The sequence below is a fragment of the Sorex fumeus genome, unplaced genomic scaffold (assembly GCF_029834395.1).
Source record: "Sorex fumeus unplaced genomic scaffold, SorFum_2.1 ptg000047l, whole genome shotgun sequence".
NCBI lineage: Eukaryota > Metazoa > Chordata > Mammalia > Eulipotyphla > Soricidae > Sorex > Sorex fumeus.
In genome coordinates this window covers 54,599,037-54,612,062 of record NW_026606104.1, presented here as the reverse complement: position 1 = coordinate 54,612,062, position 13,026 = coordinate 54,599,037, and the positions used below count along the sequence as shown (strand labels likewise).

The 13,026-nt window shown below is 45.4% G+C and overlaps 1 protein-coding gene across 1 annotated transcript in view; it reads left to right on the top strand.

The window, feature by feature from the left end:
• Nucleotides 1–8,344, top strand: part of TRIT1 (tRNA isopentenyltransferase 1) — a 49,889-nt gene extending 41,545 nt beyond the window's left edge. The window contains exons 7-11 of the mRNA XM_056123027.1: nt 366–478; nt 726–803; nt 4,550–4,659; nt 4,946–5,063; nt 8,065–8,344. Coding sequence (XP_055979002.1) covers nt 366–478; nt 726–803; nt 4,550–4,659; nt 4,946–5,063; nt 8,065–8,225 — 580 coding nt within the window. The 3' untranslated portion in view covers nt 8,226–8,344. The remainder of the gene's footprint in view (nt 1–365; nt 479–725; nt 804–4,549; nt 4,660–4,945; nt 5,064–8,064) is intronic.
• The last annotated feature ends 4,682 nt before the right edge of the window (nt 8,345–13,026 follow it).

Here is a 13,026-nt window from a genome sequence, read left to right as displayed (position 1 = left end):
GGTAGCAGAGAATTTAAGGTGTTTGTTTTGCACACTGCTACCGCATATAGTTCCCTGAGCACCATCAGGAGTGACCCTGAGCACAAGCCCTGAGCTTATGGTCCACAAAAATAATTTAAAAAAACCTGAACTCAGGATCCTGATTGCCTCTAAGTTAGCTATCCCTCTGGCCTCTCAGGAGTTAATTTTTTAGGGAAGTAACCTTGTTTCTGATGGGGTGGTGGAATATAGATTTCAGAGAGGCAGTGACTGCTAAGGATTTTAGTGTCCTCATCGGAGAGGAAATGGCTCAGCAAGATCATCTCCAAGGCCCCTGGTAGCTCTCAGATGCAGTGGCTCATCTGCTGATGCTCTCCTGTTTCCAGCCAGGACTATCAACATGGTATCTTCCAGTCAATTGGCTTCAAGGAATTTCACGAGTACCTGATCACTGAGGGAAAATGCACACCAGAGACTAGTAACCAGCTCCTAAAGAAAGGTGTGGATTTCTCTATTTAACCTAGCCTCGGATGGGCATCCGTGGGTGACATCACCCTGCCGGTATGATCTGAGGAACAGCTGAGATGGGAAGAGCCCCAGAGGGCCTTCAGAACTCAGAATTGAACTTTTTGCCTACTCAATGTCCACAAGTGTGCTCCTGTCACTTATTTTCTGATCTGTGGGGCTGGGAGGGCCTTCCTTTTAACAGGGTGAGAAGTGTATACTCACATCTTTTTATCTTTTAGGCATTGAGACTCTCAAACAAGTGACAAAGAGATATGCCAGGAAGCAGAACCAGTGGGTTAAAAATCGGTTTTTGGCCAGTAAGTCTCATGCTTTCCATATTCTTTAGTCTCTTTATTTTTTTTTTTTTTACTAATTAATTTTTTGGTTTTGGTCCACATTGGTGATGATCAGGGGCTACTCTTGGCTCTGCACTCAGGAATTAATCTGGCAGTGCTCAGACGACCATATGGGATGCTGAGAATCAAGCCCAGGTTGGCTATGTGCAAGGCAAATGCCCTACCCACTATACTATCACTCTGCCTCTAAAGTTTTGTTATTCTTGTTTTGGGGCCACACCGGCAATGCTTAGGGGTTACTCCTGACTCTGCACTCAGGGATCACTCCTGCTGGTGTTTAGGGAATCATATGGGATGCTGGGGATAAAATCCATGTTTCCTGCATGCAAGGCAAAAGCCTTACCCACTATAATATCTCTCTGGCCCCTATTTTTAGTAAAATATAAATATATCCTACATCCTACTAAAAATAAACCTGAATTCCTGGTGTGTTTTTGAGATTTGGGTGGAACTGACCAGAGGAAAGGTCTGTTGCATAAATGATTGTCCAGGTATGTTTTCTGTGACGTCTCTGAAAACAAATCCCTATAGGGAATCTGCCATATGTCTTGACTATGTGGTGCTGATTGCAAATAAGTAGAGCAGAATATTAACATTCTCTCTGCAGATTTGGTGCTCAGGATTGATTTTCCTTCCTGCTCGCCCAGAAAGAAGTCTAGTTTCTATAGGAAGACTTTGTAATTTGGTTCTTGGGGGGGTTCAGGGGAGCTCAGTGGTTTCGAGTGCCTACATTGCAGGTGTAAGACTGAAAATTCAGTACTGTGCGCCACTTCATGTGCCAAGTGCAGTCCTGTTTGTGATCCCTGGCAAGCATGTATGCAAGTCCCACAACTCAAGTGTGCATTGCTGCCAGCACTAGGTATATGTGACCCCAGTCATCAAAGCAATGACAGAGAGAAGGGATGGGGAGAGTATGACAAAATAAAAGCAACATGATTCTTGGACCAGAGAAGTAATAGAGAAAGACAAGACCATCATTTCCTCTGCATCACCTTCTGCTTCTCTCAGCATCCTCTTGGAGGTTAGAAGCTGGTTCTTCAGATGTAACAGCTGTTTTGTTTTGTTTTTGTTTGGGGGCTATACCCAGCTGTGCTCGGGGATCATTCCTGGCAAGGCTCGGGACCATATGTGGTTCTCTGGGATTGAATCTGGGTTGGCCATGTGTAAGGCAGGTGCCCTCCTCATGGTACTATCACCTTGGCACAGATGTATCCATTTTAATTCTATTTGAATAGCAGCACTTGTAAGGAAAAGGGAAGGATATTTTTACTTACTTCACTCTACAGCATTTTGCGCACTAAACTTTGGTGCAACACATATACTGTTGTGCCCTCAAGACGGGTGTTCCTCTTTTCCTGCACATGTATGTGATAGAGATTTCGGTTAAATGGCTTGCTGGAAGTCTCCGAGCCAAGGAAAAAATGCAATCCTGACTCCAAAGTCAACACTTTACTTATTTATTTTTAAATATGCTTTACTTATTTATTTTTATTTTTGCTTTTGCGCCACACCCGGGGGTGTTCTGGTCTGACTCCTGGCTCTGTGCTCAGGGATCACTCCTGGCAAAGCTCAGGATCAGAATGTGATGCTGAGGATTGAATCCGGATCATCCGCATGCATGGCAAATGCCGTTCCCACTGTACTATTACTATGGCCCCAATACTCTCCTTTTTAACCACACTATTTTGTTACCTTTGAAGTTTTAATTTTAGACAGCATTAGTTTGGGGTTTTAGTTTAAAAATTGTGTGGTTTTCAACACCCAAAAGGAGAGAGAGAACAAGGGAATGCCCTGCCACAGAGGCAGGGTGGGATGGGGGGTGGGAGGGATACTGGGACCCGTGGTGGTGGAAAATGGGCACTGGTGGAGGGATGGGTATTTGATCATTGTATAATTGAAATCCAAGCACAAAAATTTCTAAGTCTAAACTGTACCTCACGGTGTTTCACTAGTAAAAATTTTTTAAAAATTGTGTGGTTTTGAACCAAAAGATGGTTAAAGAGTATTAAGCCTGAGTAAGACCCTAGTTTTTATCTGGGGCCTTTTATTTTTGCTCATTGTTCTTTGGTTACAGAACTTGAGTCCAGGGAGTCATACCTGTGGACACTTCTGGAATATGACCACTTAGTTTTTGACTCACTTCCATGTCACCTTTTACCCTTAGACTTGTGTTTTAGTGACACAGGACAGCTGAGGCTGCCAGCCCTGCTCGTGGCTTTGGCCTTGACCACCCACACCGTTTTTGCTGAGCCCTGAGTTCTTTCCAATTCCACCCTTGGCCAGAACACGCCAGCTCATTTTTGGTGCCAAGGGACTCTTTCTGACACTTCTCAGCCTGCTGTCTCTGCACGTCCTGTTAGAGGTCTTTGAGTCTGCTGAAAGTGAACTTCCCCACTGCATACTTGTAATGCTTCTCTGCCCCCTGGGGCAAACAGGCAGTCTGTAACAAAAGATGTTTTTTGTGATGATGTGAGACTCCCCCATCTCTGAGATGGGGGAGTGAGTGACACAGTGCATCATATGCCCATTCCTTACTCATGTGTCTGCCGGCACAGTCCTGGTGCTAGAGTGAAAGGCACAGCTGCCCTGGAAATCAGGAGCTGTATGTGATTGGCCAGAGTTGGTTGGCTTGGATATGGTTCTGGCAAGTCGCCAGAGGGACTTCCCCACCCCATCTTGGTCTTGGACCCAAGCCAGAAATAGCAGCTGGGAGCCGAGAACTTGTTGAAAGGTGCTTAGACAGGGCACAGAAGCCCAACAAAGGACTTAGAGGGGAAAGGAAAATATAGAGTGGCCTGGAAACAGGTGCAGAGCTTCGCCAAGGCCAGGTGTGCTGTGGATGCTGCCTGCACTCTCCTAGTCTCACCTTTCCATGTGGTGGCAGGTGCGGCCCAGTCCAGCGTATGAAGACTCTTATTTGTGGTTGGCACATTCAAAAGGCCAGCACCTGCTAGCTGTTGGCATCCTGAGACTTTGAAGTTCTTCTCCATGGGGCGATGCTCTTTGCCTTTAAACCATGAAGGCAGTTTGCTTTGTGCACAGTCAGCTCTGGTGGATAAAATGCTCAGAGCTGCATTCCTGTCTACAAGTAGTCTCCTCTCCAGAAGCGTTGAGTAGGGGATGTTTTCTCAAATAGTCCTGTAGGACTGTTTTCTAAAAGAAGAGGCTCAGATGACTAAATCCCAAGACTTCCTTAGAATTCTCAGAATCATTGGCGTGACTGTTAATGGCCTCAGCCCATACCCGATGGGATCCATGAGTTTCATGAATGCCCAGTCTGCTGAGAGATATATACAAGCCTGGACCAGGTCTGTGTCTCAGGAAAGCTGTAAACTCTTACCAGAGAGCAGCATCACTGTAATACATTACAGACACTTGCCAGCTGTTAGCTTTTCTTCCTCTAGTGTGTTCTCTTTATATTGTAGCCCTTAGAGCCGCTTTTCTGTTCTGTTTTTCCAACCAACCTGGAATATCTTGTACCAGAGTCTCCAGATTCTACTCCTAGATTTGTTGGCTGCAGACCAGTTAACTTTCTAGATCTATCTTGGATTGTAGTTGCTGTTTGGTTCATTTTTCAGGTTAGGACAAATGGCATGGTCAGAATGATAACTTGAGTTTCTTAAATTTTTGAGAGTTTTGGAGTCCTGTGAGCAGAATGTATTGGGTCTTGGACCTGATTTCTCACAACTTTTCTTTGTCATTATTAGGACCTGGTTCCAATGTTCCCCCGGTATATGGCTTAGAAGTTTCTGATGCTTCGAAGTGGGAGGAGTCTGTTCTTGAACCTGCTCTTGAAATTGTGCAAAGTTTTATCCAGGTGATTATTAATTATGGGACTGTTTCCTGGCTTTTGAAGAACTTCCTTTCCTGGCACCTTGGGAACCAAGCCTTCTTCTGCCATGGGATAGAGACAGAATGTTGACAGCTTTTAGATCCCCAAAGGCTTCATTTCTGCTTTTTAGAAAGGTTGCTAAACTGCTCGAGCCCACCTGCTCTCTGGGATGAGAAGATGAATCGTGGGAAAATCTTAATCCCTTTTGTATCAGAGAATGGTGTTTAGTCTCTCCATTGAATGCTTCTCCATTTCCCTCTTGTCCTTTTAGGGCCACAAGCCTGAAGCCACTCCGGTGAAGGTGTCATGTACTGAAATAGAGAACAAGAGAAGTCACCATGTGTGTGAACTTTGTGATCGAATCATTATTGGGGACCGAGAGTGGGCAGGTAAGACTGCAGGTTGGGGGATATTTAAGAGCGGGTCACATTGAAATTTCACTGACTGCGTGAAATTTCAGGTCTCTGCTGAGTTGGATGATGATCTGCTTCCATGTAAAGGGATTGAGTACATTGATCCTAGAGCCTTGCTCACTTTTCATGGAGGACTTTCCCAACTGGAGAACTGTCTTTGTACTCTGACTTCAGAGGAAGATTGATTGTTTCTAGCTTTAGCTTCAGTGGGTATTTTATACTGTGGGGTGTATTTTATATGAAGAGGTTTAACTTTCCAGAGTTCCTTTGCCCTATAGGAGTTTCTTGGCCATCCTTTTTTTTTTTTTTTTTTTTTTTAAAGACCTCAGTGGGGGTAAGGTAGGATTGCACAGGAATCCAGGCAGCTCACCCAAGTGACCAAATTAGCTGGAAGGGAACAAGAAGTGCAGTTGGTCCTTGTTCGTAGGATCTTCAAAAGGAGGGGCTCTTGTCACTTCTGCAATGCCTTATAGAGGTGGTGGTGCTGAAACAGGCCGATGCAGCATTAAGGGAAACTGAAACAAGACAGACATGAAGAAGGCAGCCGGGGAATAACCTCATGGCTCAGCCCAGGCCCTCGGGCTTTTGGCTCCCTGCAGTGGAGATTGAATGTGCCTCTTCGAGATCACACACTGCAGACCCCTGTTGTATTTCTATGTCATCCAGTCAGAGCCCAAAGGGCCTCAATTTCTGAGACTGGAGTTTCTATCATAATAATAAACGCCTTCGTTTTGGGCTCACTAGGCCTGTTTACTCAGTGGTGTCATCCTTCTGTTCAGGAGGACTGTGTTGCATGGGATTCTCTTGGAAGAAGATTTTTCTCCCCATATCAACTAATAGTATGATGAATTCTATTAATTGGAAACTCTAGTAAAATGAAGTTCATTGTCACAGACTGGGGATGGCTGTGATTGCCCAAGCAGCAGAAGAAGCCTCGATTGTTGCTGGTTTATAATGATGAAAGGGGAACAGAAAGAGAGCGTCTGATTGTTTTTTTCTAAAGGAAACTTAGTGGTTCGATTTGTCCTTCAGGGCTAGCCATAGAGAAGCAACATTTGTGAGCTTTTGTGAGCCTGGCTTGTGTGAGGCCTCTATGGTGCCATCTGTCAGCTCCTTGCTCCCATCTCCCGTGCCAGGCCAGAGCCCATTTTTTTGCCTTAGGCTCTAGCTATAGAACAAAGCTGACTTTTCCCCCAAAGCAAACTTTTCTCTGACTTCTAACCTGTTTCTTATTTATTCTTGCTTCTGAGCTTTAAAAATAACACAGCGGGTAGGGTGTTTGTCTTGCATGCTGCCGACCCGGGTTCGATTCCTCTGTCCTTCTTGGAGAGCCTAGCAGGCTACCCAGAGTATCCTGCCTGCACGGCAGAGCCTGGCAAGCTCCCTGTGGCGTATTCAATATACCAAAAACAGTAATAACAAGTTTCACAATGGAGACGTTACTGGTCCCTGCTCGAGCAAATCGATGAACAACGGGAGGACAGTGCTACAGTGCTAAGCTTTAAAAAAAAATTCTTTTATACATACGAGAATTTCTTTTAGTCATCTTTTTAGGTATTCCTAAATAAGATTTTCATTGCATGATTGGAGAAGGGGACATTTGCGGGTTAGTCTTTCAAATGGCTTATCTGGCAGGCATGTGGATGTCCCTGTGTGGACAAGGAGCAAGTGGGGAAAGGCAGTGTTGGGTGCTGCTGGCCTGCATCAAGGCTGGGCATCTTTCCTATAATCCAGGTGAGGATTGGGGTTTGTGGGGTTTTGTAGCTGATCGAGTTGTAGTGTATCTGTAATGGGAAGCCCTATGCTGGGAAATTGGGTCTAGGTTCTTGATTCTGGAAAATGTTGCTCTTCATTGAAGCAGCAGGTGAGCTAAAGAGCTTACCTGCTGTGTGACCTTGGGCAAACGTAAGATTTCTGTGAACTTCAGTTTCTGCCCATGTAGAAGAACCTGAAAAGTACTGCCCTTAAGACTATCAGGAGGATTAGTGATCTAAAGCCAATATACTCCACGTGATATGTGGATACCCACTCTGGCTTACTGGCAAGGTAGAGTAATTCTTCCCTTAAAAATATGGGTTTGATTCCCGGCATCCCATATGGTCGTTCCCCTAGCCCCACCAGGAGTGATGTGTGAGCGCAGAGTAGGAGTAAGCCCTGAGCACAGCTGGATGTGGCCCCCAAACAATAAACACTGTAGCACTGTCCTCCTGTTGTTCATTGATTTGCTCAAGTAGGCACCAGTAACATCTCCATTGTGAGACTTGTTACTGTTTTTGGCATATCGAATATGTCACGGGGAGCTTCCAGGCTTTGCCATGCAGGCGGGATACTCTCGGTAGCTTGCCGGGCTCTCTGAAAGGGGCAGAGGAATCAAACCCGGGTCAGCCACATGCAAGGCAAAAGCCCTACCCGCTGTGCTATCGCTCCAAACAAAATAGTTAAGCAGCTATAACAATTCATGAGTCATCTTGTTTTGTCTTTTGAGGAGGGCTGGCTGGTGGACTTGTAGGTCCATATGTGATGCCAGAGATTGAAGTCAGATTGACTGCATGCAAGGCAATCACCTTACCCACTGTACTATTACTCTGGCCCCTAATTCTTAGTTGATCCTGCTGTTGTTAAAGAGGAGGAAACAGAATAGTGCAGGGGTTAGAGCACAGGTCCTGCAATGCAGATGATCCTGGTTCAGTCCCTGGCACTATAGCCTCAGGCATCACCATGGTGCCTGCAGGGCCCAAGCAGTTCTGAGTCTTAGGCCCTCACATTGAGCCGCTTACCTGTATCTCCAGAATTGACTCCCAGACCCCCTGAGCACCTCTTGGGAATCCTCAGGTGTCCCATACCCTCTCACAAATAAAAGGGATTATAAAGTTAATTATATGTGTTTCTAGGATTGCTTGTAGAAATTCTTAATGAGTTTTTGTTTTGTGTTTTCCTCTCCCCCCCCCCCCCCCCCCCGTTTAATTTGTCTTATCAGCACATATAAAGTCCAAATCTCACTTGCACCAGCAGAAGAAAAGAAGAAAACTGGACTCAGATGTTAACACCATAAAAACGATTTCCCCGGACTGTAACAACGAGCATAAGGAGAAGAGATCCCCAGGGCTGAACGATGAAGAGCTGGAAGCCAGTGTTTAAGAGACAGTTTGAGTGGCTAGGCAGTATGGCTGGATCTAGTTCAGGAAGGGAAAATAATTCCACCCTGAGTTCAGGGGTGGTGTCCCGAAGACTCCCACCATTTCTTTTCTTTTTTTTTTTTTAAAGGACATTGCTTTATTTTATTTAATTGGGGGGGGCGGCTTTTTGGGTCACACCGGCGATGCACAGAGTTACTCCTGGCTCTGCACTCAGGAAATAACCCCTGGCAGTGCTCAGGGGACCATATGGGATGCTGGGAATCGAGCCCAGGTCAGCCGCGTGCAAGGCAAACGCCCTACCCGCTGTGCTACCACTCCAACCCCTCCCACCATTTCTTTCATGCAGTGGTTTGCTTTGAGAAGTCTCACGTCCTTTGACTTGGAAATAGCAAGTCTGGTGTACACCTTACAAGGCTGGCTAATGTATCTAATAATAAGTTTAAGAAGGGTTTTATTTATTTATTTACTTTTTACCCTTTAAGATTCTTTGTTTGATTTTTGGTCTCCAGGCCCATAGTCTGGTGATACTTGGAACTATTTGAATTTCTGCGCTCCCACGTCACTTCCAGTGAATCTCTGGGGCCCATAAAGTGCCTGGGGTTGAACCTTAGCCTTTTGCATGCAAAGCATGCACTCAGCCCCTTGAGCTATCTCTCTGGCCCAAAATTCTATTTTTTAAGTAAAGGTAAAGGTAAAGGCCCTCCCGTTGATCGTCGATTTGCTCGAGCGGGCCCAGTAACGTCTCCATTGGAGACTTTGTTGTTACTGTGTTTGGCATATCGAATACTCTCGGTAGCTTGCCAGGCTGGAGTGATAGCACAGCGGGTAGGGCGTCTGCCTTGCACGCAGCCAACATGGCCGACCCGAGTTCGATTCCTCCGCCCCTCTCGGAGAGCCCGGCAAGCTACCGAGAGTATTCGATATGCCAGACACAGTAACAACAAAGTCTCCAATGGAGACGTTACTGGGCCCGCTCGAGCAAATCGACGATCAACGGGAGGGCCTTTACCTAAATTTTTTAAGTAGCACGACAATTTCTTATATTGATGGTCTTTGACGGGGGATGAAAAACAGGATTACCATAGCCCTTAAAAAGGAAGTCTTGGGGGCCAGAGTGATAGCACAGTGGGTTGGGCATTTGCCTTGCACCTGGCCAACCTGTGTTCAATCCCTGGTATCCCATGTGGTCCACCAGGAGTAATTCCTGAGTGCAGAGTCAGGAATAACCCCTGAGCATCGTTGGGTGTGACCCAAAATGCCAAAAAAAAAAAAAAAAAAGAAAAGAAAAAAGTCTTGGGACTAGAATGATAGTACAACAGACAGAGCATTTGACTTGCAAGTGGGCAACCTGAGTTTGATCCCAGCACCCCATATAGACTCCTGAGTGTCTAGAGTAATACTTGAGCACAGCGCCAGGAGTAAGCCCTGAGCACCATGGGATGTAGATTCCCCTGCACCCTCTTGCCAAAAAACAGTCTTAGGGCCTGTGACATGGCTCAAAAGGGGGGTTGCTACTTTGCATATCAGATACCCCAGTGCCTTTTGGGCTTTGAGCATGAGACCTGGAATACTCCCTGACTGAACGATCCACCATTTATAGATGGCTGATGTATTGTGATGGAGTGCTGGATTTGCGAAGTGTCCAGAAAAGACTGATTCCAGGGAGATGATTAAGTGAACCAAGCAACTGGGTGGAAATTCCCAGGGAAGGAATCAGAAGTGGTCGTGACATGGAACTGAAAACTAAAGCCTTTGGCATTTGTTGAGCTTTTTGTGTATGAAGATTTCTGCTGTCTTCCTGTTGAACTAAGAAACAATTTTTATTGAAGTCAAATAAAAAAGTTTGCAAGAGCGTCTCTAATCCTTAAAAAGATCATTTCTTTCATGTCATTTATATGCATTATGCTCTGTTGTAAACATGATAGCTTTTTGTAAAACATGATAGATTTGACATTCTCATATGATTGTACTATCTATACATTTGTTTTTCCCAGATTCCTACTGAGTACCTATTATGTTTCTTTTTCTTCTTTAAAAAGTTTTTTAAAAATTTTTGTGTGTTTTGACTTTTTTGGGGATCATACCTGACTGTGCTCAGACCATACTCCTGCCTCTGCACTGAGGAGTCACTCCTGGTATTGCTCAGAACCCAGTGGGATGCCAGGGATTGGACCTAGGTCTGATGCTTGCAAAGCAAATACCCTGTCTGCTGTACTGTCGCTCCAGTCCTATACCTCTTATATTTCTGGAAGACGTCTAGAGATCTTCTTACCTGAGATTTAAGTTGTTTCCCATTGAAACCTCTTTCTGGAGATCTGCTTGTGAAGTATGTATATGTATGTATATATATCTAACATAAATTTAAACTTTGTGGGGTGTGAGGTATGTTGGTCCACACTCTGTGGTGCTCAGGGCTTATTCCTGGCTCTGTGCTCAGGGATCACTCTTGGCAGGCTCAGGGAACCATATGAGGTGCTGGGTTGGCCATGTGCAAGCAAGCACCCTACCCACTGAACTATCACGTTGGTCCCAAATTTAAACATTTTAAACTGTAAAATTCAGCAGCACTAATTGAATATACAACTTTGTATAGCCATCCCTGCTAAATCCAGTTTTTATCACTCCAAACAGGAATTCGTCCCAATTAAGTAACAGATCCTACTCAATTTATTTGTTCAGAATTGACTACATAGAACTACTTGGACCAGGGTAGAGGGATACAAAGATAAGATATAGGGTTTTTTTTTTGAAGGAGCTTGTAAATATTGTTTATATTCTCTAACAGTTTTAGGTAAGAGAATATCATGGTTAATAAATCTGTGTAGAGTTTCACTTTGGAAGGGAGGAAGTGGGATCATGGGTATGAGTGTTTCTGTTGGACCTTAAAGAAATCTTGGTAAAGGTAAAAGGTAAAGGCCCTCCCGTTGTTTATCGATTTGCGCGAGCGGGCCCAGTAACGTCTCCATTGGAGACTTTGTTGTTACTGTGTTTGGCATATCAAATACATCACGGGTGGCTTGCCAGGCTCTGCCGTGCGGGCGAGATACTCTCGGTAGCTTGCCGGGCTCTCCGGGAGGGGCGGAGGAATCGAACTCGGGTCGGCCATGTTGGCTGCGTGCAAGGCAAACGCCAATAACATTCATTGAAAAATTCTCCATCTTCTCCTCTCCTTTGACAATCACTGATTGCTTATGTATCTCTCTCGAGTTTGTTCAAGCAACATCAAGCAGGTAGAGGGAGCTGGAGCAATAGTACAGTGTGGGTAGGGGACTTGCCTTGCACATGACTGATCCAGGTTCAATCTCCGGCATCCCATATGGTCCCCCAAACCCTCCGTGAGTGATTCCTGAGTGTGGAACCAGGAGTGAACACTGGTGGATGTGACCCCAAAGCCAAAGATAAAACAGGCATTTGAAAATACATGCTCTTTTTTCCCTTTCCCCAAAAATAATGGCGTAGACCCTACTGTCTGTATCTGAAATGTTGGCAATAGCTAGGTGTGCTCGAATTCCCCTCGTCACTTCTGTCAGGTCTTTGCCTGCCCGTGGTTCACTCACCTGAGTTTCCAGGATACTGACCTATGTGGAGGAGGTAGTCCAGCTTTGTGCTGGGCAGGGATAAGGCCAGCAGAGTTGACTTCTCCTCTTGACTGCTGAGCGGACTCCTTGTATCTCTGTCGAAGTTCTAGGTTCTTGTCTGATTGCACTTTAAGTTCCTTTAATTCATTAGGTTCTCAACAATACATTTCCCCACTCTGGTTAAAGAATACGTTCTCATTGCATCTACCCCTGCTCTTCACATTAACCATGATATAATTGTCCCAACTGGTTTACTAAAGTACCCCAGGAGCTCGTGGAAAGATGTGACTTCCCAAAGGACCTGGAGGTGAACATTTCTGTGAATCAAACCGAGCCAAGCGTTTTATAGACATTATCTTCACTCATCCCTGGGAGGGAGATGCTCTTTCTATTTCAGTTAGTGGGGAAACAGCTGGCAGAGGGCACAGCTAGGAGAAGGATTGTGGGAACTGAAGTGAGGCTGGCAACTTACGAGTACAAGCCATGGGGCACTGTGCTAAGCTGGCTGGTTTTAGGAGGAACCTGAGTCTCTGAAATGCTCTTGACTCAAGTTGCTAAATATGTTTTAAAGCTTAAAAAAGTTTGAGTGGATAAGCAGGAAAAACTAGTTTCAATAATCCAACCCCCAAAAGCCTCTAATCCCTCCATCTGAAATTCCTGCAGCAGCAACTTCTTGAACACTTTGCTATCCTCTGGCAGGTGGAGATCAGGAGCATCTTAGGAAAAAAAAAATCAAAGGGCCTAAATACTTAGGAAGCACCTCCTAAGTTTAAAGCGCTGTATTAGGTCTCCTACTTTTAGGAATGGCAAATCCTGCGAGCAACGGGAATTCTGTCACTCCCAGCAGGTAGAGCCTAGGGACAGAAGAATGGCGGGAGTCTGGGGCCTCCTCAGTGGCCGCCCTCTCTCTTCCTGTTGCTCTCCGATTTGGCTGGAAAGCATAGGGAAAATAAGTGGTTCTTCCTAATGACGTGTAGAGGTGAAAGAATTCTTTTTTGCAGTGCTGGGGGTCAAGCCCAGTGCCTCACATACAAGGCAAATGCTCTAGCACCAAGCCACAACCCTGGCCAAGATGCAAAGGCCTTGTACAGATAGGGAAATTGAGTCACTGAAGTGAGTGTTCCATAGTCAACCCAGCGTGGCAAAACCAGGACAACTCCCTTACCTCACTACTAAACCTCATAAATCTCATTTGAGAGCGGGGAAGGACCAGAGACACTATGG